The sequence below is a fragment of the Pelmatolapia mariae genome, linkage group LG8 (assembly GCF_036321145.2).
Source record: "Pelmatolapia mariae isolate MD_Pm_ZW linkage group LG8, Pm_UMD_F_2, whole genome shotgun sequence".
NCBI classification, from domain to species: domain Eukaryota; kingdom Metazoa; phylum Chordata; class Actinopteri; order Cichliformes; family Cichlidae; genus Pelmatolapia; species Pelmatolapia mariae.
The window spans coordinates 28,500,928-28,527,912 of record NC_086234.1 but is presented as its reverse complement, the minus strand read 5'-3'; the positions used below and the strand labels follow the sequence as shown (position 1 = coordinate 28,527,912).

Genomic DNA, 26,985 nt, shown 5'->3' with positions numbered 1-26,985 from the left:
AACACCCTCCACAATCCCTTTATTGTATTTAGCAATGCTTAGGAACCATGTATTTTAATTATCTTTCTAATCAAATGAGATTAATGAAAGAAGAGATTTATGCAATGCCTACCATCCTTAAACAGGTCTCTTAACTCATAGTTAAATTAAACGATTTAACTTGAGAATAATTTATAAATTTATTTCATTAGCTCTTTAAAAGACATAATGACCCTTTTCATTTTGTTTACATGCTTTTTCCGATCTGTTTGGATGGTTTCAGTTTTGTTTGCAAGAGCTTTCTCAGTGAGAACAATGAATCTTTTATAATTTTCAGGTTTTCCAACAACAGATGCAGCTTGTGATGAGAGCAGGGCGATATGACCAAAAATATTTATCATGATATACATTTGAAAATTTGGGATAACGATATAACTGACGATATAATTGGCACTAGACAAAACACTTTACAACTCCACAACTTTATTTGTGCAAAAAAAAAACAAACATCAATGTATTTTCACTTAAAAAAAGCAGCTGTTTTTTATGTGCATTAAAGTTATATAAAAATTTAACAGTGCAAATGCAAATTCCTTGCTGACAGTTTAACCAAAAGGCATTTCCAGTGGAAATTGGCCGACATATCCTCAGCATAACCATGTATAATATCCACAAAACTTAAAAAGAGGTTATACACACACAATACGGTAATATTATGTTGAAGCACAGTACGTATCACTCCGCGAGGCTCCTGCCTACGATAGCCGTAATGCTCCGACAATCCATCAAGCGGTGCGGCTTCGTAGCTTAGCAAAGTCGTACTAAAACATTTGACAGATTTTCGAGCGCCATGTACCACATAAAATCATTTCGAGGTCAGTAAACACAACCAGAATTCATACATAAGGCACACGGGATTATAAGGGGCACTGTCGATTTTAAGAAAAATCAAAGGATTGATTTCAAGTGTGCCGTATTTTCTAAAAAACACGGTAATAACGACGGCCCGCTAGCATGCTCTACCAAACATAGTGCTTTGTTATGTATCTGACGGACGAAAGCTAAACCAATTCCACACCACTGAAGTTGCAGCATTTTTACAAACCAATTCTGGTTCATCTGTTTCATTCAACGATCCGCTTTCGCCCTTCTCATTCTCCGTTGCCGCCATGCTTTTTCCGCCATGTGCGTATGAAAACAAAGGCACTGCGCATGCGCGTTTTACCCATATTCTATCGCGATATTTCATTATCATTGCCCAACATTATACCAGTATTACCGTGAACGGTATGATATGGCCCAGCCCTACTTGTGATCCACTAGTTTTAAGCATTCAACATAGGGAGCCAAAATCCAAAATGAAGGCAACAGCAATTCCTTCAAACTCAGTTGAACTCCCGCAGAGCCACAGCATACACACACGCACACACCAAATCCAACAGCAAACACAGCCGGGCGGGGGGAGCATGTCACACAACCTTTTTGTGTGGTCAGAATCAAAACCAACAAACACGAAAACACCAGACATTATGATACAGACTTATAATTTGCACCGATGTTTTTTCGAAATTCTAAAGGTGAAAAGTGAGCGCAAGAGCCCTCGGTGCGCCTGCTTGCTGCTGAAGTCAATGTAAACTTTATTGTCATCTCCGCTACATACAGTCTAGTATATAGAGAGACGAGAGGACGAGGCTCCTGTTACAGCAGTGCAAGTAAACAAACAATATATATAAGGAGAGTAAGAAAATAAAGAAGAGGGAGCGCCCAGGACGCCAAACAGGCTAGGACCGCCACTGTGCGGGAGGCTCCGTTGCTGACGTTTTTGCTGACAAATATTGGCGACTGTCAAACCTTTGAGTCACTGAGCAGCTGAATAGGGGACTAATTTTGACGCACCCGTTGTTCAAACATAAATCCAAGTTTCAGTTTAAGTCTCTTTTATTTGTTATCAAAATCTGTAAAAATCCACCCGAACATCAGTGATCACAACATTGACTTGAGCGGTCAGCAAAAGTCGACTTCCCCCATCACCCACCCACTCAAAAAAACTCCCTCCATATGCTTACAGGTTATATAATAATCACTACCACTACCAACACCACATGACCCAAAGCTATGCCTATCCACCACAGGCTGGACTAACCTATAAGAACAGTGTGGCCGGGTGTGGTCAGCGGTGCCGTAGCAGTGAAGGCGGATGCATCTAGACGGCATCGCAGTCACGCCTTGCCAGCTTAAAAGCGGTGTAGGGTCCTGTTGTGTTGTTGTTGTTGTGGCTACATGTGGATGGCAGCTAGGGAGCTGCAGCCGTGGAAGTGTGTGAGCAGCAACCGGTTAATGAAGTAAAATGTTCCAGTATGCAGAATTGTGGTCGCCTCATGTAGGGCTGGGTCATATCATACCGTTCACAGTAATACCGGTATAATGTTGGGCAATGATAAGAAAATGAAATATCGCGATAGAATATGGGTAAAACGCATATGCACAGTGCCTTTGTTTTCATACGCACATGGCGGAAAAAGCATGGCGGCAACGGAGAATGAGAAGGGCGAAAGCGGATCGTTGAATGAAATGGATGAACCAGAATTGCAGGCGCTCGAAAATCTGTCAAATGTTTCAGTACGACTTTGCTAAGCTATGAAACCGCACCGCTTCATGGATTGTCGGAGCATTACAGCTATCGTAGGCAGGAGCGTCCCGGAGTGATACGTACTGTGCTTCAACATAATATTACCGTATTGTGTGTGTATAACCTCTTTTTAAGTTTTGTGGATATTCTACATGTTTATGCTGAGGATATGTCGGCCAATTTCCACTGGAAATGCCTTTTGGTTAAGCAAGGAATTTGCATTTGCACTGTTAAATTTTTATATAACTTTAATGCACATAAAAAACACAGCTGCTTGTTTAAGTGAAAATACATTGATGGGTTTTGTTTTGTTTTTTTTGCACAAATAAAGTTGTGGAGTTGTAAAGTGTTTTGTCTAGTGTCAATTATATCGTCAGTTATATCGTTATCGCAAATTTTCAAATGTATATCATGATAAATATTTTTGGTCATATCGCCCTGCTCTAGCCTCATGCTGCCTCCTGGGTTTCAGCACCACTGTGGCAGGCATACTGGAACATTTTACTGGCAATGTCATTTTTCAATCTTTTATGGACTATATTATATCCCATGTACGGTCAATGTGTATGTTGTTTGTTTTCCTGTATTATGCCATACAGAATTGGAACTGTGAATAATTACATGGTATTTTTGGCTTTTTAATTTTAGATACATTATTATAGGGGATTTCTGAAAAAAGGAAGGTTTATAGTTAAATCTATGGCTTACAATACCTGCCTTTACAAGGTTGTATTGGATTTTCTCATTGGCTTATATATTTCAGCTTATCAATATTTTCCTCATAAAAAGCAGTCTCTTTCCTTTCCTTTAACTAGCTTTCTTATCTTGTGATAGCCTTGTCACGTGTACACAACCACACCTACACTTACAGCCCCTCTCTGCTCTTGGACTTCAAACCCTCTCAGTGAAATTCGAAGCAGCACTGCATCTCTCCTTCCGCCTTTTGAAGCGTCTCTTAGACTTCATGCTTCGTATCTCTGACAGGTAGGCTGTTTTTCTCTTTAACCATGTAAGTTAGATCAGATGCCAAATGTAACTGGCATTTTTGTTTCCTCAAGGCATAGTTTACACCAGGAAAATTTGGAAATCTGATACAGGCAGTTTACTTGTTATCCTAACAGCTGAGACGCCTCTCTCAGCTGTTGCTTTCTGTGGATCATCTTTTGTTTCTTGCCTGGAATAGCAGTAAGCTGATATTTTTCCTCTCTTTGGTCTTTGTTTCTGTCATATTGCTCTCGTGCTGTTTTGTGTTTTATGAGTTTTGGACTATGAACAGTGGAGCTGTCAGGATTAGGCGATGAGCTCCCAGTAATTCAAGCTTAGTTATTGTCATGATATATATATATATATATATATATATATATATATATGTACAAATAGATACACTAATCTGAAAACGTTTTTTCACTGTAAGTTATTATTCTTTGTCTTTATTCTTTTACTCTTCTCACTTTTAACATGCTGAGCCATATTGTTAAACGTACACTTCTTTAACTTAAAATATCTCCGTGATTAAATAATGAGTTAAATGTCTTTACACTGACAGAATGGGAAGTTTCACTGGTCCAGCCCAGTTAAGATCAAAGTGGGCGGTATTTGAGTTTGACATCCCTGATGGTAAATGGTAAATGGATTGGTTCTTATTTAGCGCTTTTCAACTCTACCTGAACGCTCAAAGTGCTTTATATGACATGCGTCATTCACCAAATCACATCCAATCATACATGCACTTTTTTCTATGCTTAAGATCCCTAAGGCCCCTGGTACCATTAAACTGTAGTTTAACATTCTGTGATGTCAATCTTTTTATCGTATTTTTCATTCATCAAAGGCTCTCAGTAACCTCGTTAAATAGCTGGATTATGCTCACTTGTTAAGTCACTGTTCTGATGCTAAATAATGCTAATGCTGTTTTCTGTCAGGTAAAGACAAAAGATCAACATTTTCATTAAAGTAATGCATCAGAAAGATGTGAATTTATATTTATCAGTAGGGTATGAAAAATTACTGTATGTACATATTGTGTTAACTAGTCTGAAATTATCTGAGTGTTAAATCTGAATGAGATTAGAAAGGCACTATATGAGTACTGGTCGATTTACTATTAACATGTATGACAAGATGCACACTGATACAGCAGTTAAACAACCATCAGTGATCCAGCCCAGATTAGAAGATTTAATAATTGTAATAAACAATTGAATAAATTGTTTTATTAGCCTGATTGCAAGTATTTATTTAATATGTATCATCTTCTTCAACAACAGTTTAAGGTTCGTTAACGGTCGAATTAAACTGTTATACATCATACACAAAAAGCATGTTTACAGCTTGATATATATCCACACCCATGGGCTATTACCACACCTAATTTTATTAGTAGGCATTTCGTTGTCTCAAGCTAGATGAAGAGCAGGATAAACAGTTGGGATGTGGAATAAAAATGTACAAACATATCTATAAACACTGGAAAAGTCAGAGATATGGGTTGGCTTATGTCATAAATGAACCCTCTCAGACCAATACTGTTGCGGTGACTACTAAGCTGTAAACTTCCTGATAAAAGTTGAACTTACTGGACTCTGTGTGGCCTTTGGTACAAGGAGGAGCAACAGCCCTCAGGGTGTGGAGTGAGTATATAACCAGACATGTATCCAAGAATAGGTCTGACAGAACGTGTGCCCGTGGGTGCGATGAAGTGCTATTAAGTTTTGCTTGGATAACTCAGAAACAAGCTTAAGGTGAAGAAAGCTATTGTTTAGTATGACTCTGGGTGTATGTTCTGAAATTATTTTGTTCATGGTCACATTAACGACTAACTGACATTGTCTCTGTGTGCTGATTTCAGGAATTACATGACAGAAGCCAAGTGAAAGCCGTGACAAGGGCAAAATCTGTCTCTCAAGAGATGGTGAGAAAATAAAATGACGACCCACGTACTTTGTAAATTCCATTCTATAATAACTGTTTCTCTGACATTTTGCTTTCCTTCTAGGATGTGAGGATGTTAGAGATCCCTGCTGAGCTGTCCGCCAGACTCCACAGCACAGCAGGTTATAGTCATAAAAAAATTCCAACTACAGAATCTATATAAAGAAGTCACAATATGAACATAAACAGTACTGACAATTTTTGGTGGATCCATTCATCCAATGAAGCTTGTGAATGCACTTGTGCCTCTTTCTCACAGGGCAGAAGCAGGGATCAGGAGTCACAGAGGTCTCACCTCCACAGGTGAAAGCAGAACATAAGCTCAACCTGCCTCTCGATGTTGACAGATACCCATTCTCACGCTATGCCAAGTCTGTATTAAAGGTGAGTAAAATATGAGCTCCCTAACATCACATCAGAAAGCATTACATTGACTTACAATAATTTAATCACCTCACCTCAGTCTTAAATCCTCTCATCTGACTTGGGCTCTGGAGGCAACAAGCAATCTATCAGGACCAAGGTATCTAGATATTTAGTTAAAGACATCCTTTTTGTGGCAGTCATTGTTTACAAAAGCAGTTAATTCTTTTAATTAAACACCTTGTGGATATTTAGACAATGGGACCTTTTCTTTTTTCTTTTTTCTTTTTTTTTAAAAAAAAGGAATACTCATGTTAAAAGTATTTAAATAATAAAATAAATCAGGACACCTCCAGTTTCATGACGTAATCGCCAAATATTAGAAAAATATTTTTTGACACACTTCTATAAAAATTTACCACACAAAGAAGTACACTCGTGCATGCATGTACTGAAAAAACATTAGCTACATTTATTGTTCGTACTCGTGTCTCCCTCAGGATACATGGTGCCAGCCTCAAGGATATCCCCTTCAGAAACCCCTTACACCTCTAGAACCTGAAGATGCCAGAACTGCTTTGGAGATTTACAAACTGGTATTTTGAAATCATTAAAGTCTATGTGGCATTAAATACATTAAATATGATCTTTTGTCCTTAACTTAATTTTTTGTTTCATATCGTGTCTTTACAGATTTTGCATTTCACAGGAGATGTAGATATTAGCAGCTGGCAGGAGCAAATTTTAGGCAACTACATAGTGGAGAAGGGCCAAAGCCTGCCAGCCTTGAGGGATGAGATCCTGGTCCAGCTGGTTTACCATACTTGGAGCCTGAAGGAGGAGCAGCAAAGCCTGAGGGGCTGGTTGCTGATGGCCTGCTGCCTAAGTGCTTTCACACCATCACCATCACTGGACAAACATCTACTCAAGTAGGCAATACAAAAATGAAAAGTAACCGTAACTCAAATATTAAATTTGGGGGAGTTGACATGCTGATGTCCTTGTCACCCTATCAAATGAAGGGACAGATCTGTTGGTTCGAAGCAGCAAACTGTGTCATTTGTGCATAGCACCTCTAAACATAAATAGGGTCTAAATATAATAATAAAAAGTATGATAGTGGCCTTTGCTTTGGGTGATGTTAGTATTCAATTCAATTCAATTCAATTCAATTCAAATAACAACAACAGTCACCTCAAGGCGACTGTTGTTGTGATTTGGAGTTAGTACTCACATCATCTTCAGATAATACACATAGGCTCTTGACTTTATGCATAATGATGTCACATTCAGTCCTGTGGAAAGTTGTGTATTTAAAATATACACATTACCCTTAACCATTACTGGCTACTCTGGCATGAATGACTCTAAATAACATTATGGTAAATAATAAAAAAAATAATGTGAAAGATTCCAGATTAAAATTTTTTAGTTCAACATAAAAATGAGGATATTTAACCGTTCGTCAGATTTTATTTAATGATGTCGTATGAAATTATAATGTTCTCTTCATGCAGCTGAAGCTGTGCAGGTCTGAGATCAGCAGCTTTCCTAAACACCAAACTGAGTTACCGTTTATGCTCTATATAGTGACAAAGTTATATAATGATGATTAATCCCTTTGACGTTATTTCTTTACCTTTATTTAAAAAAAAAAAAAAAAAAACAGCTGTAGCTTTCACTGACACTACATCATGGCCTTTGTACTTTTCTCATCAGTTAACTTTGGAGTTACTATAATGAGTGAACATGCAGGATAATTTGTCTGTTGTCACTGGGTGGTGCTGAGGTCTGAATCTTGGGGTAGCTCCTATAATCACATAGAGAAAGGTGTTTAGGTGTAACTTTGCCAAAACAATGTCGGACTCTGTAGTTTTCTCCAGTCCCCTCCCCAATCAGACCAGGAGTGGCATGTTTAACCGCATCCTTAAATTGCTGGCTGTCTGAGTGGTGTCCAAAAAATCATGTGGGCTTTATAGTTAAGTGGGAAGCTTTGTGGAGGAAACCTGGTCTTGTTAGGATATACAACATGCATCCCACTTTGGATGGAGCAGCTCTTATTTCTAGAAATCAGGCCAAATTTATTAAACCCCCCAAAACATGACAATCCAGAGTTGGAACCAGGAAGCAGAGTTGCAGTCTTACATGCCTCTCTTCAGCTTTTCCTGTTATCCACCCAAACCCCATCCCTTTAGAGATTGTGTCAGCTTCCAAACAGACAAAAAACAAACTAAAAACCAGCAAAAAAAAGAGACTTAAACATAAAAAAAATGACAAAGAAAGAACAATACAGCATCCTCAACAGCGCCAAAGAGTAAAACAGTGAAATGTGGATTATTAAACATTAGGCCTCTCTCTTCCAAGTCTCTGTTAGTACATGAGTTAATAGTTGATCAATAAATTGATTTACTCTGCCTTACAGAAACCTGGTTACAGCAGGATGATTATGTTAGCTTAAATGAATCAACAACCCCGAGTCATTCTAACTAATCAACCAAAGACCAAGACAGATTTTCAACCCTTTCACACATACTGGTCACTACAGTGGACAGCTATTCAAAGGCTGTTTTCTTGTATTTGTGTCAGTGTTGATGGTATACTTGCACATGAACCACTGCATTGGACACTGATGTGTCACTTTATACCTGCCACCCAGTCAAAACGTATGTTGTCCACCTAAGTGGACATGTAAAAAAAAATTTTGAAAAGTACATATTTTTAAAAAATGAAGCTCAAAAATCTTTTTTCATGCCTAAAGATAAATAAAAATACTTAAGAAAAAAATTCCAGAATTAGCTTGTCATAATTCATGCATGAAAGGGTTAATTCATTTGAAAGCCTGATGCTTGCTTAGCTTTTTCCACCCTAGTTGGAAAACTCAAAAAAACAGTCGGGATTTGTAGCTGCAGAAATAAAATTGAATTGAATTGACTCTGTTATTGTCAGTCTGCTCCAGGATAACGATGCCCCACTTCTGCTGATTTTGTCAAATGCTTTTATGAGCCTTGCCTTCAAATGAATATATCTAAGACTAAAGAGTGATTTTAGGAGATGCACTCATACACACAAAGTCATTTTTATTAAAATTCACATTGCAGAATGTGTTCAAAGTTATAAATCTCTTGGAACAGTTACCAATTCAAAGCTTGGTGTTAAAGCAAATTGTGAAGCTTTGTGTAAGAAGGGGCACCAGTGACTCCTGTGTTTGAGAAGGCTTTCTGGTTTCCACATTGATAAAACGGTGACGATTTTATTTTATCGTTCTTTCCTTTATGATACTTATCTGTAAAGAACAGAAACCATCAAATTGTTAAGTGATCTAACAGCCTGATTGTCAAACCACAACTGAACCAAGCATCTCTGTATACCACACAGTTACAGTGGTTAGCTGGTTCAATTTTCCTTGACAGTTCACACCCATTGCACAGTAAGTTTCAGTTTCTTCTTTCTGGGTAAAGATTTCATCTGACTTTGAGGCTTCATTCTAATATTGTACAGTCTTTACCTTACAATAAAAAGCACCTAGAGAGAAGCTATATAAATAAAATTAACTAAATTTAAGTCAATCGTTGGTGACTTTGTTAGTGTTATAAAATATGTACATTTTCACCAGACCTGATGCCTGTGCAAAATTTTTGTAGTTCTTGAGCATGTTGTAGCCCTCTAATAAGGGATTAATTTTTGTAAAAAATAAAATAATAATGGCAATATTAAGAATAATAAGCAATAATAGGGCCCTTGGCAGATCTTGAGGTATATTGCAGTATGGGCTTGGTAGAGTTGAGGCATTTCCTGTAGTCACTGGGATGTCTTGCACCCTGTCTTCTAATGTGGCTGTAGCAAAAACAAGTTACTTCCCACTTCCTGTGTCCGCTAGGTAGTGTACAACAACACATAATATTATAAGTCATGCTGTTGCATATCTAAGAAAACATCAATATAGCTTTGTTAGAACAGAACTTAAATAAATTAACTAGCAACCTGTCCATGGTGTACCTTGCCTCTTGCTCCAGATGGCTCCAGCCCCTTATATACATATATTTAAGCATGCCATAAGCAACTCATTCCATAACTTCATGGAATGGATTTCTATGCTGGAATCTAAGCCTTAAATCACGGAGCACAATTCCCAGCATTAGATCCAGTGCTTCAAAGCACACTGCCACTGGACTCTACAGCAGTGGATACATGTTCTCTGAAATGATGAATGACACTGTGTCTGACAATCTGATGGATGAGATGCCAGAAAAACAGTATTTGTCTAAACGCATTGTGCATGGGAACACTTTGGGGATAGACCCTTCCTGTTCCAACATGTCTGTGCACCAGTGCACCATGCAAGGTCCATATAGACAAGGGTGAGTTTGGTGTGGAAGAACTGCACTGGCCTGCACAGAGTCCTGATCTCAACCCTATAGGATGAATTAGAGCAGAGAGTGCAAGCCAGGCCTTCTCATCCAACGTCAATGTCTGACCTTACATATGCGCTTTTGGAAGAATGGTCAGAAAATTCCCATTAATACATTTATAAACCTTGTGGAAAGCCTTCCCAGAGCAGTTAAAGCTGCAAAAGATGTGCCGAGATCATATTAAACTCAATGGATTATGTTAAGAGAAAACTCAGGAGGCAAGAAACACAGACTCAGCGCTTTTTACATGTACATGGGCGATGCCCCGACACAGTCTCCACACAGTGACGTGTACAAGACGTGTCACGGAGGATTCGCGCCGAGGCATCGGCTTGTTCTGTCAACAGTTTGCACCGCATTCTTGGGTGGAACATACAAAGTAAGAAAAACACCTCCCTATATGGAAACCAGGATGTGTGAGTTTGTTGGCCATGTGTGAGTTCGTTGACCTTGACGGGATACACTGTGTGTTTCCTTTTATGCTGATTCCTAGTTTCAGTTGAGCAACTTCAACATGCAGGTTTCAATCATACTCCTAATGTCACACACACACACTAAGTTTAAATGAAGCTAAACACTATAAGAGTACAGACAGTAATAGAAGAATACAAATTTCCTTTAACATATCCCTCCTGTTTTAGCAAATTTAAACTGTATATGAATCACACAGGTATTATCAGAGCATGTTGCATTTTCAGTCAAGTCATCATTATGTGTGTTCAGATCAGTATTTATCTACTTTTATCGTCGTTATCATCGTCTTCTTCCTCCGGAGTTACGTTTACATATGCTGCAATCGAATGGTTAATCATCCTAGAGATCATTTCTCTGATACATGGGATAATACATGTGATGAAAATAAGAAACAATAATAATAGCATTCCAACAAATATCAGGCCTTTAATCAACAGGGCCTTCCAGGATCCGCTCATCAGCCAGCCCATCCAGTCTGGTTTGCTGGCGGTCCAATCTGCTACCTGTGCTTGTTGAACATTTCTAAGTAGCTGTAGGTCATCTGTCATGTTAGTAGAATGTACATTATCTGGAATGTAAGTACAACAAGTGGTGTTAAACAGAACACATAGCCCGCCTTTTTCCGCCAAATGCATATCTAAGGCGACTCTGTGTTGCATTACTGAAATTCTGAGTGCATCTATCTCTTCATTTTGTGCTTTATTTATTTTACAAGAAGCATTCAAAAACAAACCGAAACGATAGTCTAATGTTTCTAAGCGTAACGTATTCTTTGCTGTTCCCACCCAGGGGAAAAGGGCCAAAAGCACTTTAGTTCCTGTGGACCAATATTTAAATTCTGGAGGCACATCACTGCCCCAGACTGCATCATGTGGTTTTACATCAGTCACATCCCTCTTTCGTCTGCTGTCCTCGGTTGTTGCAGTCACCTTGAAAGTATGGTCAGAAATGAGAATCGGTGCGCACATACCTGTCGAGTTTGGGGGAAGCATGAAATAGGTTTTAGGTCCGCAAACCCATGCAGTACCTTGAACCCAAAATGTTCCATTTTCAAATTGAACTGTTCCGACTTGTTGACATGTTAAAGACTGTGCTGCAGTTCCGAGTTTTTCCAAGCTTCTTGCTACCATGTGAGAAGTTGAAGCATATGGGATGGCTTTCCTCACCTTTCAGGAAAACTGGGAATGTCATTACTTTCTTGTTTGACACGTCGATGTTTACCCAATTTTCTTCATCACACGTGAAGTTTGTTGTTGTAAAGTTCTGTACGCAATCAGATCTTCTGCGGTGTGCGTTTTCAGTGGTTTGGTTCACACAAGCTGGGAGATTGTAGTTCATCTGTGAGGCTGTAGCTGCCTTCAAAAACACCATGTCTCTGTCGCTGCAATTCCCTGTTAGTGCTTTAAACATGATACACATACTCTGGGATGGATCTGGTATTTTACCATAGATACTTGCGTGAACTGAGGTCGCAGGCATGTGTGAGCAGATGTAGCAGTTTCTGTCTTTGGTTCGATTGTACACGTATCTATACCAAGCATTATTCATCCATGGGTGATTGTGGTCTTGAGTTATCTTGTCCAGGTGTGAGTTGTCAATAGAAAACATGCTGTGATCAGCACAGCAAGAGCAAGTGTGGCGAGGAACAGCTTCTTCATGTCGACCTGGCGCACCTGACTCCTCTGATAAGTAGACTAAAGGCAAGAAGAAAAGGGCGGGATATACCCGATCAGCCCTTCCTCCACCTTTCAGATTACCAGAGAGTAGGGGCGTCGGCGTCTCTAGTTCAGGCTGTCACTCACTTTTTTACAGTGGCTTTTGTGGATCCACGACGGGCGCTCTGCTATTTTGCAAGCAGTGGGGGTCACAATCAGGACTTGGTATGGCCCTTTCCACCTCGGCTCACTCCAAGACTTCCTGTTCAGCTCTCGGACCAGGATCCAGTCACCAGGTTGTAGCCTGCAAGAGATCGGAGACACATCGTCTGGCAGTTTATTTGCTCAATACAATTTCTTTGTTCTGAAAAAGTTGGGCCATCCAGTCGGCTATCGTCATTTCTCTGGCAGACTTCAAAAGTGGTTCACTAGTTATTGGTAAAGGGAAGGGTCTTCCGTGTATTATCTCAAAAGGTGACATAGGGCCACTTCCCTTTGATATTCTCATCCAAAGTTTCACTAAGGATAAACACTCTGGCCACGGTTTCTTAGTTTCTTCCATTACTTTCCTTAAACTTTGTTTAATTGTACCATTATCTGATCGGATCAAACTTGGGATACCATAAGTTGGAATGAAGTGATTACATAGGCACTTTGCTACTGACAAAACGTCCGTTTTCTTTACTGGGTATATTTCTGGCCATTTAGAGAACACATCAATAATGACCAATGCATATTTTGATCCTTGGCATTCATTCAGTTCTATGAAATCCATGCGAATGGTGTGAAAAGGATGTGGCGGAGTAGGGAAATGACCTCTTTTTGGTCTTAAGTTCCCTTGAGCGTTATGTTTTTGACATATCATGCATGTTCTTATGAATTCTTTTGCTGAATTTTCAAAATTTATCACGTAGAATTGCTGGTGTACTAGAGACATATCCCTCCTGTTGACACATGCGTGGAACCGTGTGTCACTAATGCTGCTGTTTTATGTAGGGATTTTGGTAGTATTGGTTTTCCTGCGATTTTCATTATGTCATCTGTATCTAACTGTGCTCCATGCTTTAACCATTGCTTCTGTTCTGTGTGGTGTGCGATTTTCTGGTCACTTTTTAATACTTTAAGTGGTATATTTTTGTTTTCTGTCATAGCTAATGCATGCATCTTCTGTTGTGCTGCTAGTTTAGCGGTTTGGTCTGCAAAATTGTTTCCCTTTGTAATTTCAGAGTCATTCTTCTGATGTGCTGAACATCAGAAGCAAATTGCCAAATGTCGTATCACATGAGGAGTTTCCTCCCATGTAAACAGATGTGTGCCATGATAAATCCTTTCTCCAAACACTAGAAATAAGAAACTAATTTCAACCGTTGTTACATCTTATTCACTTATTTTATAATCCAGTTATTTTTCAAATCTAGTATCAGTCAACTAATTTTCATATCAGCTTATAATGCGCTAAGTTAAGTCAACAGAAATGCACGTTCAAAATATTATCACAAAAGAGAATTTTCTTCATACAGTAAATTACTTGTGTTGCATCAATCAAACAGAAAGCATCTCACAATTTATTGTATTACCAACTAAATTTATTGTCTGATTACTGCTTGGTCATACCAGACTCTCTCTCTGTCTTTAATTTATTCTTCTCTGTTTTCACGAACGTTTCTTGCAAGCTGGAGAGTTAAATGTCAGCAGTGGATAAATTCAGCATTTGATAACAAAACTCTGTTAAGTTTTTCCTGTTTTAACACCAATGAGAGATATAGGCGCATGTATAGTGTATGCTATAGTGTAAGCTGTTCTTCATTGCATGTATGTGTGTGTTAGTACGTTTGTATGTAAGGCCTGTGGGCCTCTCTCACCAAAAGAGCATTTTTTTTTTTTTTTTTTAAACAGTTGCCTTTCTCTCGCGTGTGTTAAGAAAGGTAAATGTGCTTGTAGCAGTTGTAAGATTATTATGTTGTTATATATTACATTGCACCCGTAATCAAAATGAGTGAATCAGATAGTGCTGTAGGCCACATCATACTCCTTTTGTAATCAGTATGTAGTTTTAGTTTGCATCATACTTTTGAGTTAAAAGAATGTAAAAATCATTAGATTTATAAAATAGGTTTGTATTATCCTATACTGCTGATTTATTGTGAGTGAATTACACTGTTTCATGACATTTCATACTGCTGAGTTATGAAGAAAAATATTGTGTTCAGAGAGTCAGGGCCTTTTTTGATAGTAAGGAGAACGGAGCACATGCCACGGGAGCTTCACTCCCACCTTTGGTGGAGGAAGAAAAACAGGGAGCCAAGGTCATAACTCAGGCTCACAAAGAGTCAGAAAGTATGTGAATGGCTGTGGCGCATTTTGTTTAGCTTCTTTTCTTTGTTTAGTAGCTTTCTGCCTTCACCTAAGGGTGTGCCCTAAATATGTGACTTCAGGTCTCCATAATTGGAGTTTATTTAAAGATAAATAAGATTTCATTTATTGCTCGCAGATCATGCACTACATGTTGCAGTATTAGCCTTCTTCAACACTTAAGCAAAACATCACTCTTTGTTTTATTATTATTATCATTATTATTATTATTATTAATTATCCTTTCTCAAAAACAGAAATGAAATTGTAGTTGTTCTTGGCTGAGAAACACAACACCCCCCACCTTTTTTTTTTTCAACACTAGAAACTAAGTTTTAACTTTACTGTCTTGTCACCTATAACAAAGCAAACAACCCAGCTCTCAGCTGGCCCTGAACTTATCATCATCAAGGTCGCATGGTGAGAGCTACTTCAGAAGTCACAGTACTCCTCACTCAAGCAACGTCAAAAAACAAAAGAAACAAAACTCAGCACACCACACAGAGAACAACAACCAAGACACAACAGAAAATGCTTTTCTTCTTTGTTCTCCTTAAACTTTAGAATAAACTTCATCTGCAATAGTAAATCATATGCTTAATCATTATGTGTCACTGTGATCCACAAGTGTGATCACAAATGTATTTATTTTTCAAACCAACAAAACAAAAACAAAACAAAAACAAGTTGCTGATGGTATCAACGTTTTACACACATAAATCAGGATGCAAAAAGGCTGCTGCCAAAAACAAATCAGAGGTATGAGGGAAAAAACTGAGCTCACAGACAGCTGCATGTTTGAGCTTTAATAGCTGTTTCCCTCCCTCTGATGTGTTCTTATGTAGCTCCTGCTGTAAAAAATGTGTAACCTGCTCATCAGCTTAGCAGTGACCATATATTTAATTCAGCTTTTCAAACCTGTAGCTTTAGCTGTTGTATACAGGGTTTGGCTTATTAGTTGTTAGTATAGGAGTGCTCTACATCTCAACAATTTCTCGTCTAGGATGACAGGTTTTCAATCAGGTCAAGTGTCTCTATGCTCCTGATTAGATTAGGTATTTTCTTTATTTTCTTCATCTCATATATCATTGTACTGAGTTTGAGCAAACCTTAAGCTTGTATCAGACTACTTCTAACAATTATCCACCTCACATCATAACTGACTGAGGTGCCTCTTCTTATTAATATTATGTCATTATTAATGTTATTATTGGGTTTTTTTTATAACAGCAATAGTATATTACAATATTTCATTATGTATCCATCCAGGGCTGGGGGTGATCTGCAGTTTCACCCCCTCCCAAGCTGGAGACATTTACCTTTTCACACTTTCCTTGGCTGAACAATAACACAGCCTTAATATACCTTATGCATCTCTCTAATTTATTTAATATGTTTTGTGTGAATTATCTGCTTTCATTTATTCTATTCATTCAGCTTGGTTGTCTACTCAATTTTTTTTTTTTGTTAATACCAATTTACAGGGTGTTATCCTTCCTATTATTAGTTTGAATACCCTAAAGAGAAGCTCCAATTTAATTTAACCTTTTGTTTATTACACTTTATTTCGCTTGTATTTATATGTATTCAGTTGGGTCTGTATCCAGCCCTTTTTAAACTTTGATCGCTAATCTTTTATTTGACGAGGGATTATTATGTTCTTCCTAGTCTGAACTGCTTCTTTGTTTCTTACAGTCACGTACAAAATGTGTCTCTTTTCCACATCTCCAGCATGCAGTGCTAAAGCCATTTTTTGGTGTGTGTGTATAGGCCTACCTCTACCTCTTGCTGTTCCACTATGCATTCCTCTGTCTTTCTTTTGGATTAGTCCTACTCTGGTTTGTTGTTTTTCTAAACATTTCTCATCAGGTGTTAATTTTGTTTGTTTATTCTCCATTCTCAAGGATTTTGATTACTATTTTGTTGTTGATAAATTTATTTAGTCACTTGTTATTCTCTCATTTATGTAGTTTTATATATAAAATACAACAAATACAGTTTTCAATCCCTTGGCACGCTCGACTCGGGAGGGGGTGGTCACATGCCCTTCGACTTCTGCTAAACAGAAGCGATGTGACTTTTATGAGATGAAACTCAACCCTTTTCCTTCGTTGCCAAGTCGTGAACTGAAAAGTGTTACACAGAACTAGTCTGGCCCACTATGACCATAAATATGACTTAGTTCTCCAATACAAACAATGAACACACTCAAGAGTTTTAAACGCGCGGTTGCTATTTTGTCTTCCAGGAATATTTCACGGCTATTCCTCAACCTAAGTACTTATTATCCGTGGAGAGTCAATCCACCAGAATTTTCCAGAGATATTTCCGGCTATCTCAACAACCAGTCCAATTTATTCAGTTCTGGGTGAATGTGCCCAGACTCTATTTATGTGGAGAGTCAGTCCACCAGAACTTTCCAGAGATACTTCCGGCTATCTCAACAACCAGACCAATTTATTCAGTTTATGGGTGAACATGCCCAGACTCCTTTTAAAGGCCTATTTTATTCTGTCTTATCGCATAGACATTTCACAATGGAGTCGTTTCTTACCCCTCCTGGAATCTCTGGAGTAATGTTGAGGTCACTCACTGGATCCCACCGCCGTGGCCTGGGGCTAAAGTCACCGACCTAGACCCGAATTCACGTTCTAGGTTTTTTATCCTCCTCTCGGAGGGCTGCCGACAGTCTTACGGTGCCAGGTTCCCACGACGTCAGGATGCAGTGTGGACCTCTGGTTCAGAAGTCACGAATAAGTTATTCGATATTTCCCTCCTGGGCTCGAAGGACCAAAAATGTTAAGAGAAAACTCAGGAGGCAAGAAACACAGACTCAGCGCTGTTTACATGTACATGGGCGATGCCCCGACACGTGTCACGGAGGATTCGCGCCGAGGCATCGGCTTGTTCTGTCAACAGTTTGCACCGCATTCTTGGGTGGAACATACAAAGTAAGAAAAACACCTCCCTATATGGAAACCAGGATGTGTGAGTTTGTTGGCCATGTGTGAGTTCATTGGCCTTGACGGGATACACTGTGTGTTTCCTTTTATGCTGATTCCTAGTTTCAGTTGAGCAACTTCAACATGCAGGTTTCAATCATACTCCTAATGTCACACACACACACTAAGTTTAAATGAAGCTAAACACTATAAGAGTACAGACAGTAATAGAAGAATACAAATTTCCTTTAACAGATTAAGAATGGGATGTCACTCAATTTCATGTGTGTGTGAATGAATTTGTGAAAAATTTATCCAGGACGCATTTGCAATTTCGGTTGAGCTTCTTGCTGTGTTAGCACCATAATCACAGAGTAAAACTCGCTTCACTTTGGACAGTGATGCTGATCATCCAGTACTTTCTTGTTCATGACAGGTTTGAGCTTTGGTTGTTCCTGAACATCCTAACCATTTTTTGTTCATCTGAGGGTGACAGTTTGGATCTTCTTCAGACTTTCGCAAAGTGGTGGCACATCTTATTTACAACCGATGAACATGCTCGGATAAATTATTTGAGCCTGATTGTATAATTTTGACTCTGTGTTGATTTAAGAAAATCCCAAATAAACTGGAACACATTTTTGCACCTGATTTTTATTTTTTTTAAATCAAAGAACAGTTCAAAGAATTATGATGTCATTCACGTCCATGATGAAGGTATTTAAACTTCAGACCATAATCATAACTTTCTCTGTCGCATCAGCTTAAACGACTATGAGACTGCAGAACATGACAAATAAACTTGCTTCCCAGTACTTTTTATTAAACTGCCTGTCAGATTTTGTTACTCAGTCACTGAATGCTGTTCTAGATTGTTACAACCCACTTTAACCCCTGCAGGTATGTATCTGACTATGGTCCAGGGGAGTACCGTTCACTGTGCCAACATAAACTGCTGACATCTATGAAGCTTCCATCTCCAACCTGCCGGATGTACCCACCCACCGAGCTGGAATGGACCTCCAACCAGAGAAAGGGAACCATGTTGGTGGACGTTCACACCTACAATGGTGAGACTAACTGAACATTTCCATTTCTGTACCATGAAACTGGATCAGTGGGCCTAAAGGCAGTGCAAAAATATCAGCTTTAATAAACTCACAACACCATTTGGCGTTTTATTTCAGATGAGAAGTTTGTAACTGAAGTGGAGTCTTGGACCACAGGAGAGCAGCTAGCGTCGTGGATTCTTCATTTCAGGTATAAGTTGTGAACATGTGTGATTTCCCCCCTTTGCTAACTAATGTTTGCATTATATGCATCTTCCTTTACATTTTGTGTAATGTGTTGTTTTGTGCCATAGAGGTGTTTCGGAAGTGGTACAGGGGTGGTCAGTGTCTCTTTTTTCAATCGATGACGGCTGGTCTGATTTAGCTGGCTCAGATTTTGTCATGGATCTGCTGGCTGGAGCTGAAGCTGAAGTGCTCCCACCAGAAGGGACTCCCTCCTCTACTTACTCTGATTACCTGTTCAGCAACCAGGGAGATAGGTAAAATAGTGAACAATTGTTTGGGGGTTTGTTTGTTTCATTTTCTTGGAGGGTCGGGGGCGTCTTTTAAAGAATCCAGTGCCACTTATGACAACTGTTTGTCTTCAGGATGTTAACAACCGACCTAGATGACTTTATACCACCAGCACCACCCGTACAAGCTCCTGGTCTACCTCCTTTTGAAGGAAACCAGTGGAGAAGAGATTATCCACAGGAAGGTAAGTATTATATGGTGAAATTTTAGTACACTAGTTATCTAATTAACACTAACAAGAAGACCAAACAGAGCCATATACTAATATAAATTTTTAGCTATAGTTTGTCTATTGGGAATTAACCACTTTCAGCTTAATGTTATTTATTTATATAGTACCAAATCATAACAGCTGAATCAAGGTGCTTTATATTGTAAGGTTAATACCCTACAATAAAACAGAGAAAATGGAGGCAATTCCAACAACAGATGACTCCCTTTGAGCAAGCACTTTGGCAACAGTGTGAAGGAAAAACTCCCTTTTAACCAGAAGAAACCTCTGTCAGAACCAGGCTCAGGGAGATCTGTTGGCTATCTGCCACAACCATTTCTGGTTGAAGGGGGTAAGACAGGACAAAGATATCAGTTAGAGAAACATTCTACAAAAAAAACCCTTAAAACTATAATTTTAATTTATGTTCTGTTGTGTTTCCCACTATGACTTCACATGTGATTGGCTGCTCCCAGTAATGGCAGCAACATGATAATATCAGATCATGCAAGGAACGGCTGTCTGCAAGTGCACACAGGCACAGTTCATTACTTGTCTCACCAGAAAGATTTTTTATTTTCTAGACCATGCAGTCCATCTAGCTCTAAATGTGTCCAGATAGAATTTCAGAAAATGTTTCACTAAACATGATAATGATATATAAAAGAACTGACGACAACAAAAGACTGCCACAAAAACTACAAGTGAGATAGTAAGCTTTATTTTGCAACCATCACTTTAAAACAGCAAATAGGTTGTCCTCCCTCTGTCTCTATCTATATCTATTATGGCTGAGGGATAACAAGTATGTCCACACTAATTATTTAATATAGAATAGACACCACACTGCAAAAAGATCTATACTAGTGCTGGGGCTGCACGGTGCTAAGGCGTTAATTAGCTAAACGTGCTAACATGTTGTTGCCGTGCAGCCCCACGCACGGGGCGATCCGCATTAACTCACTAACAGAGATTTGCCGCATGCGGTTATGGCATTAACAAGATTAACGCTGACAGCACTAATCTATACACTACAAACCAAAATACATTCAGAGACTGGCTCCCAGTGAAGGGCCTTTTTTATCTGTACAAATGACTCCAGGACCACAGCTACCCAGTACACATGCCGGTTGTTACTATGGATGATAACATCATCCATGTAGGCAGCAACCTTTGCGTGGACGCAATACCCAGTCCATAAGGCATTGGAAGGTGGCTGGGGCAACTTGTCACACTTTTGAATGACAAGTTGGTAGAACCTGTATAGAGTGGAGAAGGCTGTTTTTTCCTTGGACACTGCAGACAAGGGAATCTGCCAGTAGCCCTCGGTTAAATCCAGTGTTGTGAAAAATTGAGCCAGATCTTACCAGTTAAGGAGTCCAGCAGCCCCAACCCGGGCCATGAGATAGGCTTCAGACCATGACACCTCATTCACCAACCATACCACCTCATAGTCAACATCGCCAACTCGCCGTGTGACCACAAAGAGTCCTTGCCACTTGGCGAGTGTCTTTAAGCTTGAAGAAGGGCGTAATACAAGCACTTTGTCTCCCACTGAAAATTGCCAGAGTCTAACCCCTCTGTTGTACAGGTGCTGTTGACATTCCTGGGCCTGGAATAAATTCTCCCTTGACAACCTTGCAGCTTTGCTTTCAGGTCCAGGACATACTAAATCTCATTTTTAACTGGGCTTGGGCCTTCCTTCCAGTTTTCCTTAATTAGGTCCAACAACCCGTGTGGCTTCCTGCCGAATAGCAGTTCAAAGGGGGAAAACCCAATGAAGGCCTGGGGAGCCTCCCACACAGCAAACAACAAAGGGTCTATCCAGCAAGCCCAATTCCTTTCATCCTCATGAATGAACTTGAATAACAAAATAAAAACAAAATAAAAATACTATTATGATTATGATTGTGTCAAAAAGTAGTATAAAAAATATTATGTTGATATTTAGTTTTTGGCTGAAAAATAAAGGAGTAGTCGTACAGGCAACCAGCAAAGACAACACAAAGGTCTTTTTTTTTAAAAACTCTAACTAATGAGAAATTCTATCCATCTTCAGGGCGCAGTCGACAGATGGAGGCCTATGTTGATGACATATTTGAACCCGTACTGGACAATGGACCTCCAGTGAGTTGTGTTGTGTTTCTTTGCAGTTTGGCTTATAATTTTGTCTTCTAGCTAAGGGCGCAGTGACTACTAGGCTAGTATTTCTCAGAGAAAAAAAATGTTCATGCATGATAACTTTACTTTCTCTGATATGAAAAACAATGTAAGAAAGGAAAGATATAAAGAGAAAAAAGAGAGATGCTTTAAGGTAAAGACTGCTCATTTGATAAATTAGAAATAAAAAAAGCTTCTATATAACGATGTAATTTATACTAGACAGTATGTGCAGGCTAAACTGTGTAGTATGCATTTTTAGTGTTTAGTTCAGAGATATGCTTATATATTGTAGAATGTTATATGTTGTTACTGAGTTTGTTAAGTCTTATTTCCAGTAACTCCACGTGTAGTTGTGGCTACCCTGTCACTTATAATGTGATACACAGCTCATTTTTGTGTGTTTGTGTGTGTAGGACATGGAAAGAGTAGCTATTCTGAATCGCAGGATGAGAGGGGGAGGGGGGATTGGACCAATGCACTCTGGCATGTATGGAGCAGGTAGGAAATTCACACGCCACATGTATTTATTTCATAGTTGAACTACAAAACATTCTTAAACGTGCAGATTGTTCATAATGTTCACACTAAAAGGTAAAATCGACCTGCTTATCTGAGACCGGGTCGCAGGGGCAGCAGCCTAAGCAGACAAAGCCAAACCTCCCTCTGCCAAGTCACCTCCAGCTTATCCAGGGTAATACCAGGCATTCTCAAGCCAGCTAAGAGATGTAATCTTGCCAGTGTATCCTGGGTCTGGCCCAGTGGCTCCTCCAGGTGGGACATATCCAGAGCACCTCACACAGGAGGTGACCAGAAGGCATCTAGTCAGATATCTAAACCATCTTACTGGCTCCTTTGAATGTAGAGGAGTAGCAGCTCAACTCTTAGCCCCTCTCAAATGACTGAACTCCTCACCCTATCTCTAAAAAAGAGGCCAGCTACCCTTAGGATAAAGCTTATTTCTACTGCTTGTATCCGCACCCTCATTCTTTCAGTCACTACGCAAAGCTCGTGACCATAAGTGAGACAGGGGACGTAGCTTGACCAGTAAATTGAGAGCTTTGCTTTTATGCTCAGCTCTCTTCACCATGATGAAGCGGTACATCGTTTGCATCCATCCAGCTTTGGTCCCAATCCTTCTATTACTCGCTTCCTCCCCTCTTTCCTCACTTGTGAACAAGACCACAAGATACCTAAACTACTCCACTTGGAGCAGCAATTTGTTGATGACCCGGAGTGGGTGCTCCATCCTTTTCTGGCTGAGGACCATGGCCTCAGATTTGGAGGTGCTTCACACAAGTCCAACAACCACTGAAAATGAGTCAAACCTATTGCCAGAAATGTGGACCAAGCTCACATTTCTCCTTTGGCTCATAACAACAGGCTAGAACACCCCATACTCCTGAGTATGCAAAAAAACAGGACAAAGAGCCGGTTGAGTGTTCTGCATCCAGGACAAAAAAACCCCTGCATTGACCAGGGTTCAACAAATGGAAGATCTTTCCTTTCTGCTCCGCCCCCCTGGGGGGCATGAATTACCCATCTTGCCAGGTGGGCAGCAGTGTGATGGGTGACTCTGCTTGCTCTACAGAAGGCATGTCAGTGTGGTTAAAGAGGTCCTCAACGTATTCCAGTTACCACTTGACCATATCCTCAGTTGAGTTCAACAGCATCCCACCCCACCACACACCCTGTGAGAAGAGCAATGCTTTCCCTTAATGAGATCCCGAATGGTGCCACAATTGATTCAAGACAAACAGAAAGTCATGTTGAATCTGTTGGGCATTTTTCTTGGGTCCTTCAGACAATAATTCTGATTGCTACACTGCCAGATGGGAGAGGCAAAAAAAGAGAAGAAAAAAACAAAAGGCCAATTCCTCAAGGGCAACTCTAGACTGGAACAGAGTCCAGACCCTCTCCAGGAGATTGGTTATGGAGCCCAAGTAAGTGAGTTGAGATGAGCTCTACTATATGTAACCAGTTGAAGGAGCTTGAGAAGAAAGTAACTGGACTTTTTTAAGTTTCATGAAGACATTTCATCTCTCATCCAAGATGCCTGGTCCCTTGTTTTAGTTCTTTTCATAAGGGTTGATTGAATTACTCTTTGTCTGACCCCTCACCCAGGAACAATTTGGTTTGGGAGACTAGGGGACAACAGACGCCCCTGGCACCTGGGATTACTAGGACACACGAACTGAAATTGTATTGCTGCTCGTCATATATCTTATACACATTTTTGAAAGAGAGGATTTTAGCTTGTTATGTGCCATTTTTATTAACTGCACACTAAAACACCATTTTTACAGGTATGCCTATGACAATGCCAAGCTATCCTTTGGGTAAGTAATTAATTACATTTCTGATATAAAGAATCAAGCCTTCACTTCTTCTGACATCATTGAGAAAATATTCACTTTTTGTCATGCCATTGATTATGAATGTGTCTTTAGGCCAGCCAGGTTTGTTTTAAGATCTCCATTTGATATGCAGTCAGGGGGCCCTGTAGAAGGCATAGTTAACTAATGTAACCGAACACAGTACCACAAGCCTCATTAGTTTACTGCCTATCCTTCAACATTGAAAAGCGGTGAACCATTATCCCTTCTTGACATACAACATGATGGGCTATACAGACAACTTATATATGTAGTGTTGAATTTGTTGTTTTCTCACATTCTGTTTATAATTTTAGTAATTCTTGATAATTCTTGATCTTTTTAACCTCTTAAAAAGGGGGATATCATTAGCTTGCTTTGTAGACATACACTAAACAAGCATAGTTTCACAAACTAGAGAATATCTTTTATAGTTCTAGTGCTGTCTGATTTCAATTTGGAGATATCTAATAGGTGACGATTTTTATCAGGGGTCAGGTTGGGCCTAAACGTACCTGCTGTATATATTAAGCAGTTAAAATAAACATTGTTGTTCTTTTTGTTGTTGTTTTTAAAGCCATTTTAAAGCTGATTTGGTTAATGCTGTTTCTTGGTTTATTCCATGTGGAGTTTCATATCTTATATCTGTGTATGTATAATATATATGTATATCGCTTATAATGGTTATCTTTTAGAATACTCATATGTGGTTTAATTTTTATGTTTTGGATTTTTTTAAGTTATGGATTCAAATAAATGACAGAAAAAAATGTTTCAGTTCCTTAAATCTCCATATGTTACTTTCTGTATGTATAGGAGCACCAGTCAACCCCGCAATGCCCAGTTATGGTGCAAATCCCATGATGCCAGCCATGCCAGCCATGCCAGCCATGCCAACCATGCCAACCATGCCAGGTAATTCTCCAACATTTCTTATTCATTTTTTGCAGACCTGGGCTCATATGATGACACAGATTATTGATGGGTCAACTACCAGCTCCTAAGGGACAGCCAACCAGCCTCCTCTGACACTGCCTCCTGGACCCACTGCATCCCCACCCCACCCCACCCCCCCTCTAGCACATGACACTCCGCCACGTAACCCCATGTCCTGACTTAGTCTAGGGAGTCTTAGCCTACTCACCCCTTAAAGTCTCATTCAGGCAGTCCACCAACTCATTAGTCTAAGGGTGGTAAATGCTGGTCCAAAAGGTTTAATGCCCAGTAGTTCTTCTTGTGTGCAAGACATGAACAAAGTGCCCTGGTCAGTCGGTATCTCTACCCTGGGATCCCGACTCAGGATATGACTTGAAACAGTGCCTACACCGCACTCTTTGCTGAAATGCAGCACAACAGCACTGCTTTGGGATATTGTGCTGCATTAACCTGCACCAGAACTAATACAAAGTGATATCCCCATGCACTCCAGTGAAATGGCCCAATGAGGTCCATGCCAATGCGCTTAAATGAGACCTCTATTAACTAAACAGGGACAATGGCGCTCTTGGAACGGCCAACTGGTTTATATATGTATTTAAATATGTGTAACAGTTTGTCATAATTGATCATACACAGCCATGATGATGCCTCAGGCTCCCATGCCTGCTCCTGCTGCTGACCCCATGCAGATGGCAGCAGCAACGCAACAGGCTCTAATCAACCAGCAAGCCCTTCTCATGGTCAGCACTATGATGATCATTTTGTTCACATCCTTTATCACCCCTTCATCCCTCGTAAGGCCAAAGTTTAAATTTCTCCCCTGTCCTCTCAGGCTCAGCAGATGACCATGCAGGCAATGACTCTGTCCCAGCAGCAGGCACAGGAGCAGCAGAAGAAGGAGCAGGAGAGACTGAAAAGGGAGGAACAAAGGCAGAGGGAACAGGAAAGAAGGCAGGAGGATGAGAGGGAACGGAGGCGTAGGTCAGAACGGCGTTCTAAGGATCGTTCAAGTTCACCTCCTCCTCAGTCTCACTCACCCCCACCTGTCCAGTCCAAAGCATCTGCACCTAAAATCACCCAAAACTACAGTCAGCCTGAGGCAGAGGTATTTGTCATTGTGTTTGTCAGTGTGATACTTGTATTCAGTAGGTTACTTGCTGTGACATTTTTTTTTTAAAAATCCTTGCCCCCTTGAATTTCTGAGCATTACTGCCCACTCCCACTTTCCCTCTCTGTCACACCCACCCGCTCCCGCAATATTTGTATCCAGTCCTGCCCGCACCCACAGACTCATAGTTTTCACATGGCGTCAGAGTTAGTGGGATGCATCCACCTAGAGGGAAAAACAGTACTGCAGTCCTTTGCACTCAAGCCATCAATCGCAGTTTAACAAAATGCCAGATAGTTGCTGTGCTGTCGAATGCACAAATCTACATTTATTTACAGCTGCCAGAAGAGCGTAAAGTATGGCACCAACACACCTCTCCTAACCCCACCTTAGGGACTGACCTAATCACACCAATCCCTGCTTCTCCACAGTAACCCCGGCTGCATTTTAAACTGTAGGAATGATTCACTGACATTGTGAAAACTTTACTGTTATGACACAACATTAATGTGACAAATTAATACTTTTCTGGCCCTACACTGTAAATGTCAAAATGAACAAAACATAATTTTTCCATGTGATAGTTCATTTAAGCTAGTTATGTACTGCTTTCCTTTGCTTTAACTATGAACTGTTTCTTGTTCTTTACCTCCTACATGGCAGCATTGTTTACCCGTCCAGATTGAAATTACAGGTAGCTGTCCATACTTTGAAACTGTTGATCCTGGCAGCAGTGTAATGTGAGGAATTCTCTACAACTTACGCATAGATGTGACTGAACTGGAGCTCTGGGAGAGATTTTCCCACTTTCAGGGATATAAATAAAGCAGATTATTAATCAAAAATCCCCCCAAAATTTCTAGTATTTCAGTGTA

General features: G+C 39.8%; 1 protein-coding gene across 1 annotated transcript in view; it reads left to right on the top strand.

Moving 5' to 3' along the window:
- Positions 1 to 26,985, top strand: part of myo15b (myosin XVB) — a 162,103-nt gene that overhangs the window by 116,504 nt on the left and 18,614 nt on the right. Inside the window, exons 25-39 of the mRNA XM_065471583.1 lie at positions 5,457 to 5,519; positions 5,604 to 5,661; positions 5,799 to 5,923; positions 6,403 to 6,498; positions 6,596 to 6,831; positions 18,635 to 18,804; positions 18,922 to 18,994; positions 19,098 to 19,283; positions 19,392 to 19,501; positions 21,588 to 21,655; positions 22,105 to 22,189; positions 23,995 to 24,027; positions 24,880 to 24,978; positions 25,639 to 25,742; positions 25,835 to 26,101. Coding sequence (XP_065327655.1) covers positions 5,457 to 5,519; positions 5,604 to 5,661; positions 5,799 to 5,923; positions 6,403 to 6,498; positions 6,596 to 6,831; positions 18,635 to 18,804; positions 18,922 to 18,994; positions 19,098 to 19,283; positions 19,392 to 19,501; positions 21,588 to 21,655; positions 22,105 to 22,189; positions 23,995 to 24,027; positions 24,880 to 24,978; positions 25,639 to 25,742; positions 25,835 to 26,101 — 1,773 coding nt within the window. The remainder of the gene's footprint in view (positions 1 to 5,456; positions 5,520 to 5,603; positions 5,662 to 5,798; positions 5,924 to 6,402; positions 6,499 to 6,595; positions 6,832 to 18,634; positions 18,805 to 18,921; positions 18,995 to 19,097; positions 19,284 to 19,391; positions 19,502 to 21,587; positions 21,656 to 22,104; positions 22,190 to 23,994; positions 24,028 to 24,879; positions 24,979 to 25,638; positions 25,743 to 25,834; positions 26,102 to 26,985) is intronic.